The 27,032-nt window shown below is 28.5% G+C and overlaps 1 protein-coding gene across 1 annotated transcript in view; it reads right to left on the minus strand.

The window, feature by feature from the left end:
- LOC148236386 (uncharacterized) overlaps positions 1 to 27,032 on the minus strand; it is a 311,981-nt gene that overhangs the window by 10,850 nt on the left and 274,099 nt on the right. Inside the window, exons 4-5 of the mRNA XM_088182811.1 lie at positions 17,710 to 17,876; positions 10,798 to 10,981 (exon numbers count right to left, since the gene is read on the minus strand). Of these exons, the coding sequence (XP_088038937.1) occupies positions 10,798 to 10,981; positions 17,710 to 17,876 (351 nt within the window). The remainder of the gene's footprint in view (positions 1 to 10,797; positions 10,982 to 17,709; positions 17,877 to 27,032) is intronic.

Consider the following 27,032-nt stretch of genomic DNA (forward strand, 5'->3'; position numbering starts at 1 on the left):
TCACGTTAATCAACGCAGAAAATCGCATCAAAACATAATCAATATTTCTATAAATCCTATAACCAATATGTATTTAATAAATATCGCATTTAAGCGAACATCGGATTTAACCCCCTATAAGCCACCCTCAATCCTTTTGTCGTTTTTCTTCTCGTCGATTGATTCTGGGAAAATAGTCATGAAAACGTTCACGGGAAGCACACGTTCGATAACGTATTTATTGTGTGCGTAGAAAAGCGCTTCTCAAACTATGACATGCGGGTCAGTACCGATAGTGTAATCTCTATACCATATAAACATATTGGAAATATACAATTGCAGTTTATTATACTTTTTTGATGTTAAACTTATGTGCTTTTAACTCATCATCTTGCTGATCAAATAATCATTATTGTTTCGTGCAAGTCATATTTTGTTACATTTCTTTGCGAAAAGTTTTACTAAAAACTGTCTGAAAGAGTTTGGACTACACTGCAATAATGTATTTATGTTTATTGTGTGTGAAGACACAGCATCCAGGTGGTTAGAGGATAGGGTGAAAATACCCTCGTCCGTCTTTATTACCTCAGCACGTTGACGTGTAGGAAACGAAATACCACAAATACTTAATGCGTACAACTACAGTTGTGTGACGTTTTCTTAAAGCGAGAAGTTCTCGCAAGAGTTGACCTTTAATGAGGCAGACGACGGAAGTCAAACGAACTTAATTGATGACGTTTTTGTGGACAATAGAGAGAAGTTGTATCGTCGGTTGAATATTTAACGCGTCCGTGTTATTAAACAATGGCATTGGCAAGGATGATGGATCACTTGTCAAAGTAACCGTTAGGTGTGCATATTATAATGTTATATGTAGGCTATACACTAACTTATATGCCATCGTTGTCCTGTCTCGCTTCTAAAGGGTTGGTGAATATTACTACCTCTCGCCTTTGAAACTACGTGTCATACGTAGCCGTAACAATGATAAAATCATCTTCATTTTAACTTTAGATGCATAGCATGTATATTTTTCTAACATCAGCAATAATTATTTTAAGAAATACAGTACATAAGAATAAAATAGCGATCCTATTATCGAACTAAAAAATATGGTTTTTCATCTTCATTGAATTTTGCCCTGAATGGTGATTTCAAATATTTTTTTTACTTAACAGTAAATATATCAATTAAATAACTCCTCTATTAACAATTGAAGATATAACTTAAATCTATAAAGTCATAAAAACACTAGTTCAGCTTGTGATAAAGCGTTTAACGATTTAAAAAAAATGTGGAAAACAACCGTGAGAAACTTCTTAACGGCTTTAAACACAAGGTACGCGTTATAAATAAGTCGCTTTAAAACGAGTAAACCGTGCATTTGGGTTTATCATTAAAACGGCCGTTCGCAATATTTAATTTATTTTTAAAAAAACTCGCTAGCTTTTTGTTATTGTTTGTCTTACTAAAAAAGGGGTGGACAACAAAATATAGTGTAAAACCACACTGGAACGCAAAAAACAAGAACTGGTTTTCATCAGTTCTTAGAACAGATAAGATCGTAGAAGCCGCCGCTTCTCTCTTTGCATCTACCGGTCTAACTCGTCGTACGGCATCCAAAGAAAATGCACTTCAGAGACGCTTGACACACACGGATAACATATCTTATTTGTTCCACAACATAATAAATAATATCTTTGTTTTAACAAGGGAACCCCTGGACGCTAGAACATTGACAAATCCTTTTTGATCAAATGATAAAAAACAGCAACTTGTACTTAATTGTAATATACACTTTTTCTTGTGTTTTGAATTGTGTAATAATCGTTAATAATAAAAAAAAATTAAAATTTATAATACATTACTTGAGAGGCAGAAGAAAACTTTTTAATGGTTCGAGATTTTAATAAAAATACGATTTTATTTAACTTTTGGTTTTTTCTTCTACTTAATAAGAGTTTTTAGTTTTTCATCGTTAACATAAAAATAGATAAAAACCTTGTCTTTTAAGTATACGTATATATATGCAATACAAAATATCTATATGACACATTTATAATATATTATCTATTTATTACAAATAGCGCTGTATTTTAAAAGCTGTAAATAAAATGAGCATTTTTTAAGCTTTTAAGATTAGAGCTAAAAAAAAACGCGAATGAAAATCTTAGTACTGTACAAGAGTTTAAATAATCATTCTTTAATCAATTGTAAATTATTTTAAATATTAAAAACTTATGATACTCATAGCACTAGGAACAAAAATAATGAGAAATATCTGCAGATTATTATAAATGGCTTTTAAAATATCAGAGATGCAGTGAAATGCTTTTTAGTTAAACTATAAATATAACATACATATACAATATAATCCTATTAGCAAAATCTGCTACCGAATTGCTTCTGTAGAGTAAGCAAAAATTGCCACAAACAATATTTTAGTTTCTCTTCTCAATATATTGTCAAAAATTGAACTAAATTTTATTAAAAATATTTCTTTTATGTTGTAAGCTTTAATTAAATTTACATAATTAAATCAACAATAAACATTTTTTATATGTTTGCAAAAGGTAAAAAAGTTCTAATATGTACTCATTAAATAACCTTGAGTTGATATTTTTTATGATTTACCCCTAGGTATATTTTTAATAAAACATATTAAACATTATATAAGTTTATTAAAAAAATATATTGATTATAACGCAGGTGTGGTGAAAGATCATTTTAGTTAATATGTTATTTAATATATTATTGTTAAAAAAATTTACAGGGTTAATATAAAAAAATAATTTAATATAATTCCTAAAATAAGATCAGATTAATTTTTAAGCAAACATATTCATATCAATAAAACATGTAAGTATATAAACTGCTTATATGTATATATATATTTTTAACAACTGTCATTTTGTTCATTCAAAATGTACATTTTTACAACACACCTCCCTCCATTTTAAAACTGGTTGATAAAGTATTATCGTTCAGACGTTTAGAGGTTTCGAATAAAGTATATTAGATGCATTAGAACGCCCATTTCCTTTAATGTATCTTTACTAGCAATCCAATCTTGCACTAAAGTGCTTTTTATGGTCCATGTAACACATTACTACCACAGTTTTTTATTCTCTTTATCGCTTCTCGCTCTTATATTGTTTTACTCGAACTTGAGTCCTTACAGTTCTTTAGGAAGGTCTATTAATTATTTATAAAGTTCCTACTATATTTTTTTATCTTTTAAATAAATTATATGAATGTAGATACTTTGGTAAAAAGTGATATCTAAAACAAATATAATATTAAATGTATTGAGAGCATTAATGAATTTTTATCAATTAAATGCACACACATGTTCCTATAAATTTAAATGAAATTTTTACTATGTAATCAGCTTCTATGTGCTGTCAGCCATATATATATATATATTTATTATATAATACGTCTATATTAATTGGGAGCAAAGTCAATATTGTTTGAACTCAATAATATGCTTTATTTGTATTACAAATTTGATATGGTATAAATTTAATAACAGAATTAATTTGTGGTTAAAATTGAAATGAGCAATTTAGTCGTTTGCTGCAAAAAAATTGAATATTTTGCAGAGAGCTGCAGGATTGTGATATAACTGAAAATATGTTTTTTAGTTTGAAAAACAAATGAGAAAACACCGTTTATCTAAATTAATGTTAACAAGGCATGCTTTTCATTTTTCGAAACCTTTCTTGGGCAAGCGCCAGATATATATATAACAATTTTAGGTTGCGCTTAACGCAGAAGCTGCATCCTCTAGAGCTCTATCCACGGAAAAAACTATTTTTACAGACGAACTGCTTCGTCCGAATAAAAAAAAAACCAGAGCATGCATCACAAATTACATCTATAAATGGCGCGTCGCTGAGGGTCTGCGTCTCCGGAAACCTTACCTACATAACCAATGGTTTGATAGTGATTCTTTAGGTATTATTTTTTTTAATTGGTTTTAATTACAGAAATCACATTAATTGATTTTAAAGTATTCTTAAAACATTTTATTTTTAAGAGAGAAATTTACTCTACATAAGAAATATGCATCCACTGTAACAAATACGCTGTGTAATCATTTATTTAATATTATTATCTATTAAAAAAATTGCTATATGTATGTAACTGTTATAAAATATAAATAGCTTACAATTTACATATTAATAATGTATTTTTCTCATAAAAATATAATAACTAGATATGGATATATTTAAAATAAATAGCACTATTAAATTGTCTAGTGTTATTTTTAATAAGAGTATCTTTATTTTTTATATGAAAATATTACATTGTTCACTACTAAACAGATTCGATAAACTATTTTTAAAAGCAGTATTATTTATATTTGTAATATTAAAAAATACATAATATAAAATAAAATTATTTAAAGCTGAGTTAAAAACTTTTCATTTGATAAGCAAATTTTATATTATAAAATGTTAAACGTTGAAAATTTTTCTCTAATTAGGCAATTTTGTTATATTTTATTACTGTTGTTGAATTTTGATAACTTAAATACATACATTTTTATTTATAATACCTACTTATTACAAATTATTTTTTCGGCTTACAATTCATAACATTTCATTTTATTTTTTTACTCAGTAAGCTAATCAGAAAAAATATCACAACGAAATGGTTTTTCAATTGCTTTTTACAATAATAATATTAAGAAATATTTTTCTGTAAAATAAAACAAATAGTGTTTTTGTTGGAGCATATGTATTATTGTGTCATTAAAATAAAATTATAAAACTTCTTGCAACGATGCGATGTATTGTATTTTCTATTCTTGTGTTAAAAAAAAAATATTTTATTTTGCTGAAATAGCGTTTAAAATATATAGTTAATAAATAGAATAAAATTATATTTTTTAAGTAAATTAAGTAATTTTTTATAGTATTTTAAATTATATTACAGCATTGAACTAATATTTAATTTATTAAATGATTATATTTAAGTACTAATTAAACACAGTTTTTATCACATTTATTTTCGCCAATTGATTCTGATTTATGTATATTAGTTAGGTTGGCATTAAGACAGACAACTTATTGAATTTTAATAATACTAGTGTTACAAAATAACTTATTTAATATACATAAAATGACGCAAGAAGATTTTTTTCTATTAAAGGTTTGATATAAAAAATGAAAGTAATTAATAAATTTAAAATATAATGCATCAGAAATTAAAAAGATTGAATTTCATTATATGGAAGAAGTAAGAAACACGCTGTGACGTATTATTATGTAAATAAATAATTAGTAATAATATTTGTTTTTATAAAAAAATACGTTAGAATAATATTTGAAATGTTCTTATATATAAATCATATTATTCAGTGTTTGTGTAAAAATATTGTTAGCCCAAAGAAATGCCGCAAGTCCCTAACAAAATAAAGGATAAACTAGCAAAAACTCACTGAAGGTTATACATCAAAACCATTTCTTAATATATTATGAAAATATTATATAACTCTGATCGAATATCACTTATGCTATACATTCTATAGTCTAAATGTTTCATATTAGTTTTCAGCATCATACGACATGTGTAAATGTTATGTAGAACACAATAAGCTTCGTCAGAAAGCAATTTATGTGAACAATAACCGTTACACAGATTCATTCGATCCATTAGTCAAGATGGCACGTCGTTATCCAATCCAAATGTCGGTTAGCGATTTTCCAACCGCAAAAAAACTCCGTATTGTCCGCATGTTGATTGTTTTATTCCGGCGATATTTTTCTTTTATACTTTTATTGCTGACACACTCACAAACACACAAACTTACACATAGAGGAAGCAGCTAACATTGTCCAAGTTTATGTTAGCCATAAATTACGACAGCCAGACAAGAAGAATTCGCTGTATCTTGGTCGAGCGTGACCAGGCCTCACTGGAGAAATTGAAAATATTTAACGACCCTCGTGATCTAGCCAGGCAATAAATAAAATAAGACAATACACCTTTGTTGTATTACGGTACGATCAAGTTGCGGCAAAATGCATCCTTGTCACGTGAGCATCTGGTTAATTTCTTAATTGGTTTTCCTTCAAACTCGATAGTATAGTATGAGACAAGCACCTGGGTGTTTTCCCAGGATGACGCGATAACGTACCAATGAGATGACGAAGGAGTTGCTTATGTCAAGATCGTGTACAGAGACAAGGATTTGCCATGCTACATATTTTACCACACATGAGCAGGCTCTTTACTTTTTCCGGCACGTCTTCCTTTTCGGTTATTTATTGCACGATTTTTACATTGCAATTCCAACATAATATTTTAACCAACGCTATGATACGTGGATAGAAATGTTTTACACATACAAACACACACACATATATATGTATAAATATTTCGCCAAAGACGTCTTTTAGCATCATCATGAAATAATTATTCATTTATGGGGCACTTTTTTTTATTATCGCACGAATAAGAATTTTTGAAACACTTTTCTAAAACTTTGAAAATATTTACGTTTTTTGATTAATATATAAATAACTTATATTTGATGAAATAAATATACCAGATTGAATTTTATACATTATTTTTCTTTCAGAATCATTGAAAAAAATAATATATTATTATAAAAAAATATTATCTATATAATTTTATACATTATTATTCCTTCAGAATCATTGAAAAAACTATTATAAAATAATATATGTACGGAGATATTCCATAAAGGGTTAAAGTTAAATATTTATTTAATTCTGGCGTCATTATAGACACATAATAGGGCACAAAATAATACATATATGAACTTTGCGAATCAGCCAAAATATATACACGGATTCCCTTTATATTTATCTACATATTTATGATTGTATGTTATGAAGCATATTCTATCCTTATAATTAACAAAAAATTCGTCAACAACAATTTCACGATTCGAAATATATTGCCTAAATATTGAAAAATAGTATCAATGCTTTGTCTTATAAAAATAGCGCTAAAAATTTATTTTTATAATAAAAGTATTTTAAAATTATATTTTATATTATTTAACCCGCCGTTGGTCGCACGGCGGCGCAGCGCTCACCCTATCGTTTTTTTTTGTTTGAAACACATTAACTTGCGGGTCTCTCTACTTCTCAAAAATTATGTTTTTTTCAATATTGCGGGCGCAAACGTGTTTACTAATTTGATATACATTTGGCTTTGCGTTTTAGTTGTGTTATACCAAGGATCGAGAGAGAACGTTATTTACGCGGGTTAGAATTTTTATTTTTCAGTAATTTATTTTTATTAATATTTACTTTTTTGTTGTAATTATTATATTTTTAATTTATTTCATAAATATATTTTATTTAACTCCTTTGATACATAGTATAAAAAACTATTTTGAATTTTTTTTTCGATCCCTTAGATAATTTAAACAAATCTATTGTAAATTTTGCAAATAAAAATATAGGAGTATTTAGGAGAGAAATCAGATACTGCGATAATTCATGACTCAGAACTAAGTGAATAAAATCGTCCAAAATGTAATTTTTGCCCTAGGAAAAATCGCAATATCCATCAAATACCATATGTGCAATATACAATATGCAAAAAACATTCAGCGGCATTGCATAAGTATTCAAATAATCGAAATCAAAAATAATATATCTTTTTTCATGTTATTTGTAAAGTTTTAACAATATATGTAAAAAAATTATATTTTACTTTTAAAATATTTATTATTTCATTTTGCTTCTTTCGTTACGTAAATAAAAGTTTTAAGGAAGTTATTTATTTTATTTTTACAACACTAAAATAAACCAAAAATAAATAAATATTTGATGTTTCAACTTAAAAACATAAAGAACCGAGAGGCGGCTATTCGCTCAGGCGCGACCATCGACGTAAGCAATACTCGCGCGACCAACAGCGGGAAGAAACTAACTTTATATTAATAATACTTGAAAAAATACTGTGATTTCTATATCTGACACGTCTTTTTATTTTTGATTATCAAACAAATTGATTATCTTGAAAGATTTGTATTCAAAATTTTATTAAAGGCATAGATTTTTTTTTAATAGATATATTTTTAATCAATATCTCCTGCCAATATTTTTTGCTATTTTTGTCTTTCACAACTGCCTGATAAAAATGGTCATTGTTCAATCGCATTAAGATAATTCAATAGTATTTATTTTAAGTTCATCATAGTCGTCGTTAATAATAAACAATCTCAAAAAGGTTTTATAACTTTCACTATCATAAATGTTTGCATAAGTTTAACATAAAATTGACAATAAAGCAAATGTTTTTTGCTAAATATGTTAATAAAAGTATAACTTTTTACCATAATTTTTTTTGATATCATTTTATTAATAATATCACGGTCAGCCATGGTGAAAAACAATTATTTAATTTATTAAAAAAACAAATATATATGTAAATTTCCAACAACATTTAGATTGAGAACCACGGATCGTTTTATGATAATAACTTTTGCGAAACAACAGGCAGGTTGTGTACTAGCGGTTTAAAATTTATTGATAAATAAACAGATTTTACGCTGAATATTATTTATTTCCCGAAAAATGACTCGATATTTTTAAATCTTTTTACTGAAATAAACTTACGTAAGTAAAAAATAAATACTACAAATTAAATAAATTTAATGGAAAATAAACTTAAGTAAGTAAAACATTAGTACTTCAAATTTTTATAGCAAATAATTAAGTAAAAAATATCAAATAATTAAGAAAAAAATAAATTTTACAAATATTTATATCAAATAATTCAAAAAAGCTTCAAAATATTGAAATTGTATTGAGCATGACATAGATGCCTTAGACCTGCAATGTTTTTTTTGGACTTTTAAATGTTTTTATTTTTGGACTTCTAATGTTTTTTTTAAACTTTTAAATGTTTAAAACTTTTTGGACTTTTAAATGTTATTACTATTATTGAAGTATTAAAAAATAGTCGACTAATATATATAGCAAATTTAAAAGCCATTGTTTATGTCGTATTATGTTGTCAATAATTTTGAAACGTATTCGGTTATTATGTGTTTATTCTCAGAATCGCATTTATTTCTAGCGTCCTTTTGATTCAAGTTGCTTTGATTTTTGCAATCACTGCTACTTTGACATGCCAATAAATAAGTCAGAATATCAAAAAGTGATTTTAAATATGTATGCTACATTCCTTTTATTCACGTCACGATGTCAAAAGCAGTAAACATAAAAACTTATTTTTTGATTAATATATTTAAATAAAAATTCTGATCCAACGGTAAAATAATTATAGAAAATGCAGTTTATTCCTATAAATATTTCTATTGTGTCTGTATTATTTCTATATACGCTATCAACGCCTGTAATATCACAGCGGTATATGTTAAACAATAAACAATAATAGATATATAGATAGATTGATAGATAGACGGCCCGTGGCTGTTTTGCGTCTGATGTGAAGATTGATGAGGAAGAAAAATTTATTATTCTATTGCCAGGGCCAAATCGAGGGGCTTGCGAATGGGGTTCGTTGCGAATGATGGAGGGCCGCGTATTATGATTTTGGCATGTCCGACGTGACAGAAAACGCCCTTCGGTGAAAAACTGACACCCCCTCCACAGAGGATCATCACTCTCGAACCCTTCGGAGAAGAATCGAGAGATTGCGGAAACGTTTCCGGATCCCGACGGTTGGTATTCAAAGCCTATTGTGGGCATATGTCACGCAGATTGCTCGCTAAGGAGACATCTAGAGAACGGCATGCGTCATCTATCGGTGTGTACATACGTAGGTATGAATGTACATACCTTTGCTAACCCAAATATGTATACAACGTATATTATAGCATCGATTAAATTTTATATGAATATGAGTACCAAATAAATAAAATTGATACATGCGTCTTATCTACCAAAATTCATTCACAACTAAAGCTAAAAATAATATATGTTACTATTAATTTATTGATAGGACTAATTTATTGAAATGAAAGCAATAATTTTATGGTGAGGAATAATCTGAAATATAATTACACTTGAAAGATTTATGTTATATAGAAGGTGAAATTTCCAGGAAGGCTCTTAATATATGTGTTTTGTTTGAAATTTGTTATCTACCACATGTGTTTTTTTTTATTTTGCGTATCGCTTATGTTACTTTGTGTGATATTTTTTATATGATACGCAAAACTGGTCGATTATGATTTCATAGTGAATTTAAAAATCATCTAATATACTTAATAATTTTGATTAAAATTACATCATGTCACAATATGATTTGTCAGTATAATCCACGTTGTTGATTAAAGAGAATATAGTGATAATTTAGTGCACACTTACGAATCATAAAGAACCAGCTTCTTATTTACCAAATCTATATTGCATAAAACAGGAATATAATACTATATCGCCGCTTAATCCAACCAATACCAATAACATATAAGGCACTAAATATTCAAGTCCGTTTTCTCTACTCTTTCCCTAGCATGTGTACGAGCTTTCGAATGCACGCTTTTGTATTATCTGACCCATATTTAAAACGCTAGAGCTGAGCAATATTAGAAATACGCGATAAATTACGTTATGACATTTAGTGAACTTGGGACAAAATCAAACGTATAAATCATATAATTTCGGATGATACGGGCTAATTTACGACTTTCTGCTCTCTAGGGAATTTTATCGATAGTTGTTTGCTAAATTCCGGACTATGCCGTCCGTTGCCCTTTACCCCATCTCACTGTGCTCTAGATTAATTATTTAGCTAGAGCTGTAGGGTATATTACATGATACGTTTACAACTTGTATGAATTAGGGTGAACAATCGTACCTGCCACTGTGAGATTCGCACTTTTTTGCACTATCCGAAAAGTAGGAGCTTCTGTTGATACTTCACATCTGTAGAGGCCAGCTGTGCTTGGTGATATATCCAAAAGCTCTAAATCGCAAGCCATTGGAGAACAAGTCGGAGGGCGTAGATGAATTCCGTTCACAGGAAAAGATAGATCAGGAGGCTGAAAAAAAAATTAAATCAAACAAATATCAGTTTTATGATAGTTATAAATTTAAATCTGTAAATTAAATGTATTATATATATCTAAAATAATTATAAATAAAATTAATAACGACGGTAAATAACTTTTAACTTTCTATGAAATTAAATAATAACTCGTCATTGAATTTTTTAATGCTTTAAATTAAATCCTAATAAATATTTTTTCTTTAAATAATATAAGTTTAAATAAAAAAAAAGTATAAGTGTATAATTATTAAAACTAAACTTTGTAATTCACTACAATATAAGCCGCGCAGGACAATCCCGCGCCGACTAAACCGCGCCGTCATCACAAAATTCATTTTATAACATGGTTTTTATTTATTAATAATTACAAATATATATATAGGAAAAGGGAGGCGTCTCGCTACCGCTCGCGCCGACTTTCACTGTAGAACCAAACAACCTAACCGTATTTTAATTTTCGGTATATTTTGTAGCTGTCCAGCATCATCCTATCTATGATTAACTGTTTAAAAAGCGAATCACTAGTGATAGAGCTGTCCACAAAACAAAATAATTAGAATTAAAAAAATCATTTTCTTTCATTTTATTTAATTTTATAATTTTGATTTGCGCGGCAATGTCAGCGCGAGTTTATCGTCGCGGCAATGTCGGGGTTGTATTGCGCGGGATTGTCTAGCGCGGCTATGTCGGGGCGGCTTAGTCGGCGCGGGATTGTCCAGCGCGGCTTTGTCGGGTCCCCGTTTTGCCTATTGTCAATTTAAATATATAAATTTGCTTTTCCTAAAAACAATTGAAATGGCTCACCCATTCCATTATATTGTTGACAGCAAAAATGTGTTTTTAGTATGATTTAAATGCCTAATAGAAACCTTATAAAGTGCCAATCATTGTCAATTCTCGCGGATTATAAACGTAAAAGCATCTTAAATTTTTAAATAATAACAATATACTTAAATGTCGTTTTTATGTGTACAACCGTCCCCCGATTATGTGGTGTGTATTTTTTAAAAATACTCGAATATACTGAAATGTCGTTTTATGTGTACAGCCGTCCCCCGATTATGTGGTGTGTATCTTTTAAAAATACTTTTTATTTTTTTTGTTAAACGGCAAATATTTGAAGATGGCAAATCGAAATGTGTCATAAAACTAACGTTGTGAAATAATACTTTGGGACTGTTGATTTCATGCACCTTTTTGATACACTGCTCTCACTACTAACTCAATCTCTAAATGGATTTTGCGAAATAGAAGAATAGCCGGAGATATTTCATCTTTAAAATTGTGTGATATATAGTTTTTTACATATGGAGAAATCAAATATTATATTGAAATTAAAATGCCCGGGTACAGGAGCAGCAAAGAGAATGTCACACATGTTAACGAGTCTGCTCGAGAAGATCTAAGTCTGTAGCGATACAAAGATTTTTAAAACAACTTGAAACCATAACAATATATGATCTAAATAGTTCAAGATTGGACAACCTGGCATACATCCAATGTGACTATACCGGTGGTAAAGAAAATGTTTTCAAAAACAAACTGACATCGCGTAGAGGTGACATCTTTCCTCCCCCCTCCCCCCGTAGCCCAAATTTGACACTTTTTGATTTGTTTAATATGATTATCTTGAAAGTTGTTTTACTTAAATAAACCAGCCACAATAACCCAACTTAAAACAAATATTCGTCAAGAGATATTCATAATTCCACGCGCTTTGTGTCATAGAGTGTTTTAAAATCTAGGTGCCAGATTCGAAGAATGCAGAGGCAGTATGATAAACATTCAAACAAAAGACATACATTTGACAATTGTGTTCTTTCACTAAAATAAACATGCACTATTATACGTAGTTATTTTTTTAATAAATTTTCAAAAGTGCAAAAACTGAAAAAACGCAAACCCCTAATCAAAAAAATTCTTCACCACATTCCAAAGTCCGTTTATTTAATTTAAGCTTGAAGTCCAGGCATTTGACGCTTGTATTTCATTGCAGTATAGCTTGAAGTTTTTTAGTGGCTTAAGAACCCATTTTTTTATACGACATCTAAGATGCAAGGCTTTGATAAATCCTCAGCGATAGTTAACGGTTTTTTTTGTTTCAGCTATTCGAAGAGCATCTAAACAAGACGCAGCATCCAGCTCTCCCCACGACAGTGGGGATTCCCCGAATCGTGTAGCAGTATACTCGGGTGAAAGAATGGTGAAAGCTTTCGCAAACCGGTAATAAATTCTTGGGGGTAGGCGCTGGTCCACGAACAACTGTTTTTAATTAAATGAAAATTTAAAAAATATAAACTAATGATATAAAATAATAATAAATACATGCAGTCACTTTTTTGTGCTATGGTATGAATGTCGGTATTATGAAAATAAACTGCAACACTTATTATTTAGTAAATACTATCTAAAAAAAACACAACTTGTACTTTTAGTGCTAACCCTCATAAATATGTATGCATATACAACGGTCGTAGATACTCGTGACCCTTTTCTAATTTGAATTATTATGTCTGTGTTAAGGTTCGCGTTTATACCATGTAGATTTCGCTATGTACATAGATAGAGGGAGAGAGTGAGTGAGACACACAAAGGTAAATTTTCTCAGATTTAACAAATACGACGCAGAAACTCCGGTTACAGAGGAATTATTCATGAATTGCCCCGGCATCGCATAAACATATCTTCGTCGCGAGCCATTAAGCCAAGGGGGATTATGCTTGCTACGATTTGAATGACAAAACATTAGAAAACAAGCCCCTTAGGGACTCGCTGGAGAACAGGACCAGAGTATGCATGTACGTACCCGCCCATATACCCAGATATGAATCAGTAATCCGGAGCTACTCACCATCACAGGGTTTCACATATCTAGGCCTCGTCAAAAGTTCAGAGCCTGCCAGAATTCTCCCCTACGCACTCCTTAGTCCTTGTGTGTATGTCTAAGGACTTAATTGACAAAGTGTAGGCATTCCACTCGTTTCCGTTTACGCCGAGTGGCTTTTCGAGTAGTTCGCGTCTTGGGCCAAATCCGTTTATCCCTTTATGGGGTAAATTATGTTTTTTTTTCCTTGAAATGAACAGCGCTTCAGGCATCTTTTGATGTTTATGTAAAAGCATTTGAGAGTTGCTTCAATATAAAAATATTATCTAATACAAATTGTGGCATTTCATATTTTGCGCAAATATATTTATAAGGGCACTAAGATATTGATTAGTATATTGGTTTATCATATTAGTTCTAAAACAGATTGAAATGTTAAATACTGATATACTACATATATTATTATCTCAATTTATAGAGATTAATTTATTTTAGTATTAAGCTATATTTTTTTGAGTTTGACATGGTTTTATTAATCGATAAATATTTTATTATTCAATTCATTTTAAAATATTTTTATGATACTTTTTGACTATCGAATATTATATTTCACTATTCATTTCCATACAAAATAAATTTATCCCGATTGTCCAAATATCGGCAATAGGGTTCACAAATATTCGTAGTTTTCAACTAATCAAATATCAAATAAAACATTGATAAAGTAGTCGAATATATTCGTAATTTTTCTACTGTTTTTATCGATTTTAATATATTTTAGAAATTCGTGAAAAAAATATTTTTTAAAAAAAAAATATTGGTTAACAATAATTATTATTATTAATCATTAATTATTTTCATAATCGTTAGTTTTTGAATTTTAAAAAATATGCATAGCGCAATGCTATGTGAATTAAAAAGTTAGACTTTTTCGACATTTTCTTTTAGAATTCAATGAAAATAATTCTGCGAATTTTAGTCATAGTAAACACGGCCGTAAACATTATATTTAAAAATTTATTCGAATGCGTATAAGCATTTTTTTGTAGAGAAGCGTCTCAATCTCTCGCATTGGACCATAGGTTTTGGAGCTGCAATAGTCACTTGAGAAAAACGACTACTTTGTTTAACCCTTTACACGCCGGCGACTTTTTAGTGTGTCACCTGTATATCTCTTCATGAACTTTTTCTAAGAATAAATATAAAATACTTGGTTTACTAATAAATTAAGCTAGTACAATAATTTTGATTAAATAAAAAAAAAATTGTAAACAATTCATTAACTTGATTTAAAATATTAATTTGTAAAACAACAATAATCAACAAATGACGCACCGGTGAGTCGCTGGCGTTTAAGTGGTTTTGTATACAAATTGTTTAATTTTAGGATTTTATTTCAGATATTATAAACCGAAAATTTACGAATATCTATTATCTATATTTAATTCATTGCCTCATAAAACTGCAATTTAAATAGAATATAATACTCGTACCAGGTCTTGTAGCTTATTGTTTCTTTGCAAGTAATAAAGTGTTGTTGAAAGTAATTAGTTTGGTTTAACTTCTGCTCATTTTCACTACTAAGCGAGAAAATATAACAGGTCCTTCCGCTTCATCGTTGTGTTGTCGTAAAATAATAAGTTGTGTATATCCTCTTTATTATGTATTTACATAAAAGTTAAACAGTTGTAATAATACACTTCTTGCCACTTTAAATAAATTTAAAAAAATACGGTAAAATATTAGGGTCAATGTGCCATTAGGATTAGCTATATCAGGTGTGTTAAAACTTCTACGACTATGACAAGATACATATTTGTATGGTTTACCGTATTGTTAATATAAAACTGATTTATTTTAGTCAAGATATGACTTTATGCATCTGTTTATTATATCACGATTTTTTTTTATATCTTCGTAGTGATATTGTTTATGCAAGGAGATCAAAATTGATCTGATCTAGTCATTAACGTATTTTTAAGACTTGCCTTCTTTACTAATGTGTTTGATATGCTTAGCATAGCTGTATCAAATTTTTTAATCGAACCACTCTTCTATTTACAATTAGAGGGTTTTACTCAAGATATGTAATTATAAATACGTGACAAACATTGTATCGGTCTAAGGAAAAAATCGGCTCTAAATGGGACACCACCGTGAAAAACAATTAGACGGCTTTAGTCTAAGAGTACACGCCGTGAATCAGAAACATTTCCTTCTCCTCAGACAATTTGTCTGAGAACTCATTTGAGACTTACTCAAAGACTGGCACTAACACTTAAATTTTCACTTTGCTGATTCTCTCTTCGCATCCATTAGTTTAGCTTTACGTATAAGATCCAAAATTCAACCCGCACCTGATACATTTGAAGTCTAGAAACGTACCCAGGGTTAATTACTTCCTGAATTGTTGCGCAACATGTTTATTAGTTAATAACAAATTTCTTCTTAATAAAAAATAATTAAACAGAAGGCGGAGTCTGTAGTCAAAAAAATCCTTGGAGCTAAGTAATCAAAATACGGACGTACTTTTCAAGGACTGCTAGGTCCACGGGCACTACTCGTGGAACAGACGCTCGTATGCCTTGACTGGTGTTATGTATGAATTGGTTCAATTTAGTATGTACTGCACACATGTGTACGACTATGATAATAATTTATAACTTGTGAACACAAGTGCTTATCATACATTGCAATACAATAATTTGATAAAATAATGCCGTCTGGATTTTTAACAATCCATGTATTGATTTAAACTGTGAACAGTTTTATTTTTTGTAATTTGTTTCTAGGTTTTAAAATATCATTGCATACAGAGTAAAAATAGTTCTTTATAATATGCTCTAATTCAATGATTAATCAATATGATGTAATGTAGATTTTCAATTGTCATTTTTATGATTGTAATGTAGATTTTCAATTGTCATTTTTATTTAATGTTGATGTTTTTTTATATATAACGCTACAAATGAAATGTCCGTATATGGCTAAAAAGCCTGTAGGAACAAATTTATATGTATATACATATGTATTTATTCAGGTTTATTATGGCCAAAACTTGTCGGCACTCTAGTAAAACTGGTATGACAGATTCTCCTGGCTAGCAACCTCCGGCGCGTTCGCACACGCGCGGTTGCGGGCCCGCGCCCCATTCATTGTATATTCCAATATGCAAATACTCCAGATTTCAATTAAAACACTACTGCAGCGGCTCAATCTGTGTATATTTTTTACCCATCACCTTTATGGTTTTAAAACCTTCAATACTCATACAATGTTGCTAAAGTCTGGTCCTATATTAAGCATTATATGCAATTCCTAATAACTTTCCTTGGATTGTGCATGTTTATTTATAAATATAATCGAATATTTTGAATATTATATTACAATACAAAAATCCAGGGATTTATACAACAAATCCGTAGACTGTGAATGAGATCATCTACGTGAGCAAATGATATAAGAAAAAACGTGATAGTTTCAAATGTATTGTTATTTAATTTTATTTCTTATTTATAAGTTGTACTATACAGAATTATTTTTCTGCTCAAAGAGCAAAAGCAAATCATCCGAATATTGCACAAATAAATAATTTACTGTCACTAGAATATCGTGAATGAATTAAGAGTAACTATAAAAATCCCTTAATCATTTTAATTTTTTTTTTTAAATAATTTATACTTTAAATATAAAATAAAAAAATTATGACCATCGTTTAAACGTAAAAAAATAATATAAGAATACTTCGAGATAAATAATATTAATAAGTCCAATACAACAAACTACTTCTTAAATCATATAAATTAAGTTAGGTAAAAGATCAGGGGTCTATACATATTAATCCTTGTCCTCTTTAAAATATTTTACATTGATAAAAATTTGAACTATTTCGTTACCTCCTGTCCTGGCATGTATCTGAATATCTCCTGGTCCTCCTTGAACCATTTGGCCGAGAAGAGATGGTCCTCGCCCATGTTGTAATGACACGCTAAATTTGCATTTTCTCTGGGGTCAGCCAACAAGGGAACCGCAAATTTAACTATCTCGTGACCTCCGCTAGGACCTGCAATTAGAATTTAAATAATGATTACACACGGTCCTGTAAGTTCTGTGTACGGTGTTAATATTAGTAATATATGGATAATGTTTATTACTTAATGGCGCCCTATATTCCCCCACAACATAACCGAATTTAATATTATATTATGTAAATTAACATTTGGAATTATAATATAACATATATTGCTAATTAAAACTTTAAGTAAACGAGAAAGAAATGCCTTAAGTTTTTTGACAGATTAGGTCATTTTTCAATTTATTTTTTCTAAAACTTAAAAATACACATTTAATTAAAGAGTTTATTTTTAATAAAATACTCTAATGACTTTAGAATTTAATAATCAAAAGGTGCAGTATCGAATTATTATTGCAAATGTCTTATGAACTGATACATATAAATATAAATTAATATTAATTCTATGACAAAAAACTAGTTATAAAACCGACTATTTCTGATTGTAACTTTAAATGTCTGGATCTAAAATTTATTAAAAAAATATATTTTGTGCTAGCAAAAATATCAACAAAAAACTAAAAATTACATGTTAATTGATTTAAACTGATTTTATTTTTTTTTTAAAAATCAGCTTTAAATAAATATAATATGAATAAGCAAACCTTCAAGTAAATTGAGCATATTTCACCTAAAGCCTTATCTTAATCATAAAAATTTTAAAAATGTCGTATGGTGTAATTTTAACACCACATGTTTATTTTACAAGGAGCCGCACATTTATTGACGCCGTCTTTTGTCGAGGTGTGTGAAAACGCGCGCATGTAATGGAAAGGGATCGTAAATTTCTTATGCATGAAAATCTGAAAGTTTACGGATGATACTATATAAAAGGGAATCTCGTAAAATATCACCGCATCCTCCTGGGAGCGACCTATCCAAAGCTTGGACAGATCGCCAAGGGGATGATATGCATAAGAAAAATGAAAACCAGCACAGTTCGTGCGAGAAAAAGGCGTCGCCCGCAATCCGCAATAATTCATCATAACACCTAATATTTTTAGCAACCTTAAAAATCTTAAGAAAATAAAAGCAAGGCGTGCGTGATATTCAATATTTTCCGAACGCCATAACAATCACCACGTGATGATTTATGCTCGTATTCGGCTGGAGCGAAAGTGGCTGCGTTATAGATCGTAAAAGGCAGAGTACGCACGATCTTAGATATATCACAAAAGTGGATATTCGAGGTCGTAAATGGGCTGGAATATATTTACGCATTACCATACGTGCGAGCGTGCATGATCTATATGGTGATTTTACGATATTTTTACATATAAAATTAATGCATGCAAACGAGTCACACTAATGTCTACCCTTCAATGTCTCACAAAGCGACGTCGTTTCAAATGCATTTTTATATTGCAGGGATGGGGTATTTACAGTTAACAATGGCGTTTTAGTGAAATCATAACGAAATAGATTCTCACTGATAGCAAAAATATAATTCAACTGAGTGCTAGCAAAACTATATTCTGCTCTAGAATATCTATAAAAATAAATTTAGTAGTATCGAAACGTCTCGACCTTCTGATTTTTTTTAAATTCACTATAGGTTTTAAACTTTCATTATTGAGTTATTTCGTTCAGGTTAAAGGAATGGGTTTGAAAATGAAAAAGAATATGATCCGTGTAAGATTCGAACTTAGGTCTTTCAGGTGTTAGTAACCGACTTATACCCACAATAAATCGTTCTAGTTTTATATTTATTATGTTTTTTTAAAATAATCACCTAGTTAATTTTTTTTTGATTAACTCTAATTTAAATAGTTCTTTAACGTACTATTTTTTATATTTTTTTTAAACCTTTTTAAAAAGTTTTATACAGCTCGTGCTAATCCTTAATTCACATTATATATAGGTTTTATTTTAAGTTATTTTAACGTTAGAAAAATACAGGGAATTCGATATTAAGTTTATATCAAATATGCCAATAAATACATTCTAATTATAAGCCTTCTAACGTAATATTTGTTAATGACGTGTAATTAACTTTATATAAGGGAACGTTAATAAGGACAAAGCAAGTAGTTACATATAATTCTATATATATCTGCATAAACCTTGAAAAGCTTAAATTAAGGATTAACGTCAAATATTTAATATTATGTTACAAATTTATATTAATAATATTTTATTGGTAATATATAAAATATACTTTTAAAATATGTTATATTAATAAATTAATTGATATATAGAGAAAAATATCAAATTTTTCAAATTAGTATTTTAAATGTTTTATTCAAATTTGAGAACAAATCCAAATCTATAGAGAGCTTGGCAAAAATGGTTATTATTTCATTTCAAAGCTTTAACTTTAACAAAACTTTTATATGAACTTTTCTTGTTGAATTTGATAAGTTAATATTGCCAATAAAATTTATAACTAAGCATAGCTTATATTGTCTGTTAAATAATATTTATATTAGGTTTAAAGTAAAACATTCATATAGCATTTGCTTAATATGGTAAGCAATATACATGTGTATAATACATATATGATAAAAAATATTTATTTACTTTCGTCAGTTTATAACGATTTAATTTGTGCAAATATTTTGCATAACTATAAAAATATTCGTACAGTTTTAAAGTTTATAAGAGGTATAGTTTTTTAGTATTGATAAAGAGCTTTTGTATTTGAATTTGTATCATAAGTTTAATTTTTTATTGATTATTTCTACTTCCAGATTATATTGAGATAAGAATTGAACATTATAGTATTTGTGCTTGAATTTAACATTAAGTAAAACTCTTACAAAATATTTAAGTTGGCTTTATAAATAACAGTTCTACAATAAAATAAATAAATGAAGATTTTTTAAGATACAGAAAATACTTTTCAGTTGTATTTTTAGATACATTCCTTATTTCCTACCTGAAAAATATTAAGCATGAAGCTGTACCATATATTATTAAAAGTACCTTAAAACTATATTTTTAATACAAGATAGATCTTCCTCAGACGACTTAAAAAAAATGCTAGATTTTCCAATGACACTAGAGTCCGATATTGACCTAAAATTACAAAGAAACTGTAAAATCGTTTCTCTCAAGTTAAAAAATGCAAATCATAGCTGATGAAAATAAATCAATGCATATTAGATTTGCGCTAAACAAGGATATTTGTCCTCCGGTATAATTGATAAAATTTATCGACTAAAGACTAACCTGAAAGACTCATATTTAAAACGAAAGGAAACATCTGGGTAATCGCAAGCTATACTGGCTCACAGAATCAGACTTAGTCTTATAATTGGAAAATAAAATAATAATATATAGCTCCATCATAAAAATGGCATGGTTTTATGGAGCTTAGATTTGGGGTCTTACATATATATGTAATACATATCAATAGTCTTGAGATATTCCGAAATAAATTCCTCAGGTTGATGACCGATGTTCCTTGATTTGTGCCTTACAAAAATATTTTAAGTGACTGCAACTATATAAGTGTAAAAGAAGCAATTAAAACACTTATTAATTACCCCAATATATTGGCAAGTAATCTGATAATAGACAATGTAAGAAATAAATGTAAATTTAATCGTAAACATATGTTAAAACTAACAAATTATAATGACTAAGCAAAGTACTGCTTTATAACCTATAATATTTTAGAGATAAGACTATAATTTAAGTTAAATAAAAATACTATTTTATGTTAATTGTATAAAGAAAGGCTTTGATGGAAGACTTATTACATATATATATATATATATTTTTTTTATTTTCTAAGTGCATAAGATAAAGGAGAAAAAGGTACATTAAAAATATTGCTTATTGTCTAAATAGACAGATTTAAATTAAAATATAGGTAAACAATATATTACTACAAAGGTAATATTTTGATATATAAATATAAACGCTTTTTAATAAACAACTGATTGAAAATGTATCTTGAAATATTTTATTAAATCATTGGAGATAATAAAAATATAAATAAATACACATCGCAATCGCATGGTATTCACAAAGAGCAATAAATATTTTTTCTTATTATATTATCACAAAATATTAGTAAATTAATCATAAAAATGTGATCAGCGGTCATTACTTTCCGAACAAGGTCTTAATATTAACACTGTATAGGCACGTTGGTATTTAGGAATTTTTATATTGCAAAATAAAATTTGACCCTTGACGTGATCAAACCGTTAATGTATAGAAGTCATTAAATAATTCCGCCACGAATGCACCACCACACTTTTCGGTTGATTCACATTTGCCATATGTGTACTTTGTGTGAGCATCCACTCAATCTTCTTTGAAATGGATCCCGTATCCCGAAGGCCGCTAACGATCAGATTGAAAGCCCCAGTGCTCAAGGTCTGGTCTCACGGATTGCTAGAATTGCCATTTTCATTATGGCAACCGGACTTTTGTGTTGTGACTCAAAGCACCTAAGAGATCTGGGCTTTTCCCTTTATCAGTAATGGGTAGGTGGGCGGAGAGAGAGAGAGAACTGTGGAATTCAGCAATTTGTGAACTTCTCTATTACGGATTCTATACATACTGTGTAGCAAGAACATGAGCCCTCTCTAAATATTATATTTACGCATATCAAAAACATACATAATGCGTATACTTTTAAATATATTATTGCTATATAATTTTCTTAGTCAATATCTGCATTTAGTGACATACCAAAAATAAATAATTTAGTTAATACCCACCCCTATTTTTTATATAAAAATATTTTGAGTCAAATATACTTTATTAACAATAATCATTTGTAATTAAATAGTCTTTTAAATAAGTATTATTATTATATTATTAAATTAATACACATAAAGTTAAATCATATTTACTTACGTAATTGTTCAAAAATAATATACATTAAACATTTTCCTTACAAAAAGTTGAGCAATTATTAACAGATTGCCTCAAGCAAATCAAATTTATGACCGTGTTTCTTTGTGATAAAAAAGATTATTAGTATTTGTAATGTAATGAAAGAAAGTAATTTAAAATTCTGTATTTTTTATTATATAAAATAAAACAATTTTTTGCTAGTAATTTTATTTGTTTTCGTAAAATTAAAACGTATATTGTTTTTCTTTGAATCGCTCCCTTATTGTTAGGAATCGTGAACATACTGACACGTTCAAACCTCATGCAAAATGCTCCTCTAGTTTTCTCTCGGTTCCACGATATTACAATATGAAATAATGGTAGTACCGAAGTTATTTTTTAAAATATGTACAACTTATTTATTGAAAACGATATTTCTACGGCTTAGAACTACGAAAACGACGATTCCCACAATGCACAAAGCAAAATTTTTGTAGATTCCAGTAATTCTGCTACGTAACAGAGAAATTATCGTGATTTTTTATATAATAGGGATGGCTGGCGAAATTAAAACAAAAACAGGTATTGCATACATGGAATTCCTTCAACTATTTGCACATTTTTATCTATATTCAAATATAATTTTAGCTAAACGGTTAATAGAATATGCTTCATTAAGCATTGGTGTTAAATAGTATTATTAAGTAAGACTCAAACATAAATGAAATGTATGTTTTTTTAAGCAAAAAAAAAAACACGTTTCGTGCATTTATTAATGCAATATATTTGTTTCTGTTATCATTTAAAAATATGTTGTACTCGTTGATTTAAATAAAATAAGAAACAATTATTATCTGTTGACAGCTGTATTTTAAATCAAACTTGATTTAAATTTTCTTTTCAGTAAATAAATATTTAAAAATATTTTTTTATTTGTTGCAATAACTAAATAATATTGCATTTATTAGCTCACATAATTTTAAGTACACAACTTAAAATTCCTAAAGCACATGTTCAACTATTAAAAAATGCAATAAAATGATTTTATCAAAAAAAAACTCGCGTGTGTTAGGACAAATTCTCTGGGACTAAAAAGGTAAAGCAGTATTTACATATTTTATTTCTATAATATTCACATACATATCTATGACTCACATTTAAATAATGTTACTATTAACACGAGTATATGAGTGATAAATCCTTAAGAAATAAATATTATTGCGATATTCTAAAGTTAATATGAAATGTGAAATACTTACAAAATAATTACAAAATTATTAATATATTTATTTTTTATTTTTTTGTATTTTAAAAAAAAAACATTTATAATTTTCTAGGCACTACTTTCTCGTAAATTTATTTTGCATAATCTTAACTGACAAAAATAATGAGTAATATATTTTATTGGAATAAATTTCCGCCATGTATAAACATTTAGGAGGCATCCAGAAGCGGTTGATCAAAGACTATATTTTATAAATAATATGTTGTCCTAGATTTATTGTTTTAAAAAAAAAGGTTCAGACTGTTAAAAAAATTAAAGTGTTCCTAATACAAATAAAAAATATATCAAAACAATAATTGACGAGATATTCAAATGCTTTAATTTTGCAAAACAATAAACATGGTGAGTCATGTGAGCGGTACTTGGATTACATATTGGATATTTTCGGTCGAATAATTAAAATAATAAAAATAATGTCAATACCGGTAATACCGGTATTGACATTTTTTCTCTTGGTAATATCGTATGAAAAAATCAATAGTATTTCAATCCCAAACTACGATTTATTGCCACCATTGCTTAAAATGAAAAAAAAACAGATATACATTCGCATCGATAAATAAAATATTTTATGATTACCCAAAACCTGTGTTTAAAGCTTTTATTATCGTAATTTATATAATATTTTATTTTTAAATATCGAAATCAAACAAATATAATAAAAAAAATATATAAAAATATTCTATATTATAACTTAAATTTTTTTAAATGGTCGCCATTTTGAAAAAAAAAATATTTTTAATACCAAATATTATGGGGGTGCTTAATAATTCTATATGATGACATAAATTATATTCTTAATCATGAAAACAGAAATTAAAAGCGTTTCAAAAAGGATCGTATGGGGGTCTGATCGATCTGATACATCGCTTGTTTTGAAGCAAAAAACTATTTATTTTATATTTTATTTCGACGTAGCTTTAGCTTCTAAACGTTTTATATATATATAGCGATATTAAGCCTACCGAGTTATGAGTGTTTAAGTTTTTAAACATGCCGCCATTTTGCAAAAAATTGACACATTGGATTTTTCTAGCAAACATATACAGGCTGCTTAAGAATTCTACATTGTCACCAAAATTTAACTCTTAGTCGGTATAAATAAGCATATACTGACCTTAGTCGGTATAAATAAGCATATACTAACTATATTGCAAGTCTTATAAGTGTTTGTATGGTGGGTCGATAAACTCATAACACTAACCTTGTTTCGGAGCAAAAAACTTTTTTTTAAATATAATATTTTTTTAAGCAGTATCATATAGGCCAGGACTTTGGCGGAACACTTAGCTTATTTTTTAGGTTGGGTAATTCATAATAGTATAAATAAAAATAAAAAATGTTAAAAAAGAAATATCATTTATTTAATAAATATAAAAATTCAAATAAATAAAACTCCTAATGACTCTGATGATTTTAGGTTCTTAAATTACAATTTTTTTTATATCAAGCATAATATTGATCAGTTGTATTCTTAGTTTTTAGATTATTTTCTTCTTCGATGATAGATGTATCAGTAGAAGTATTTGGCCTTTCTTTCGTCAAATTTCCTGTTTTCAACCAAAGATCCATGGGTAGTTTTTGAATAATATGTAAATTCTATAATATTTTTTTTTGTCAAAAAGGAAAAAAAATCTGTATTATAAGCAACCAGACTAAATTAATGTACAAGAAAATCGATTCATTTTTATGCAAATTTTATTTAAATTATTTATATTTCCAAAAGAATACACTCAATCCTGTATTAACGCAATAAAAAACAATAGTTTCAAGCTTTTTTATCAGATTTATGATTAACTTTTATGAATTAGCAAGACTAATAATTTTTTTAATTTACTCTAAATTTTTGTGAAATATCTATTTAGGCTCCGCGGAACACCTATTTTGGATCGGCGGAACACCAGTGTTCCGCGGAACATAGTTTGGGAAACCATGATATAGGCTATTGAAAGATATATTCTATATCAAAAAATTAGGTTTTAATCTTTAAAACGAACAAAATTATAGCGTTAATTATATGGCAAGTCACATAAAAGCTCGTATAGGGGTGTGATCAATTTAACATAAAACTTGTTTTTATAAAAAAAATAAATATATTTTATTGCGATGCAAATTAGGTTTTTGAACACTTTTTGTGCAAAATTTTATCCTACGAAGTTATGATACTTTAAACGATTAGGACCGAGAGGCGGCTATGCGCTCATGCGCGACCAACGCGCAAGTATTTTACGTGCGACCTTCACATATAACTAGATTTCGAACTTATATAATCTACTCTGTTTCAGATGCAATAAAATATTAGGAATTTTACCAAAATAATTTCGTTTTTGTTAAGATATCTTAGTCTTTTCAATTTTTTACAAGACAAAACGTTACACTTTTGGCCATTTGTGCTCGCTTTTTAATTTAGTGTTAACAATTTCTATATTTATTTATTAAAAACTCAAAATACATAATGTCATTCACTATCTCTACTGCTTGTAGGTATTTTAATTTTTCGCGTGGGACATTACTTTTATCAATAATGGTGACTTTAATCTTAAATCTGTATAGCTTAAGGCCTAGGAGGTTACTCCCTCATTTGACGCGATTTATTAATATTAGTCGGTAGTTCTCGTTATTAATGTGGTGTCGTCGGAGTATCTCAAGCTCAATATTTTTTCTCTTCTAATTCATATTTCCTCATTCAACGTTCTAATGTGATCTAAAGTATTGTTAGCATAACATTTATATCTAATATTTAAATAATATAGAACTGTTAAAATATTATTATAAGGGGAAAGTATTAAAATATTTTTATAGAATCACATCTTTATGATATTTATACCAGATACTTTTCGGCCTACCAATGTGTATGTATATTTAATATATAATTCAACACGTATCCGACAATCGTTTGACATGTCCGGACGACATTTTCGCTTATTGTTTTTGTTTCTTTTTTAGGGGTCGTTGTTTACCCTCATCGAACATAATAAACTTCTCGTTTACCCCCACACACACAAAAATGGTATATGTACATACGACGCAAGAAATAAAGCGTAAAAATGTATACAAAACAAACAAGT

The sequence above is a fragment of the Plectrocnemia conspersa genome, unplaced genomic scaffold (assembly GCF_051122295.1).
Source record: "Plectrocnemia conspersa isolate PC_06_02 unplaced genomic scaffold, ASM5112229v1 ptg000003l, whole genome shotgun sequence".
NCBI classification, from domain to species: Eukaryota; Metazoa; Arthropoda; class Insecta; order Trichoptera; family Polycentropodidae; genus Plectrocnemia; species Plectrocnemia conspersa.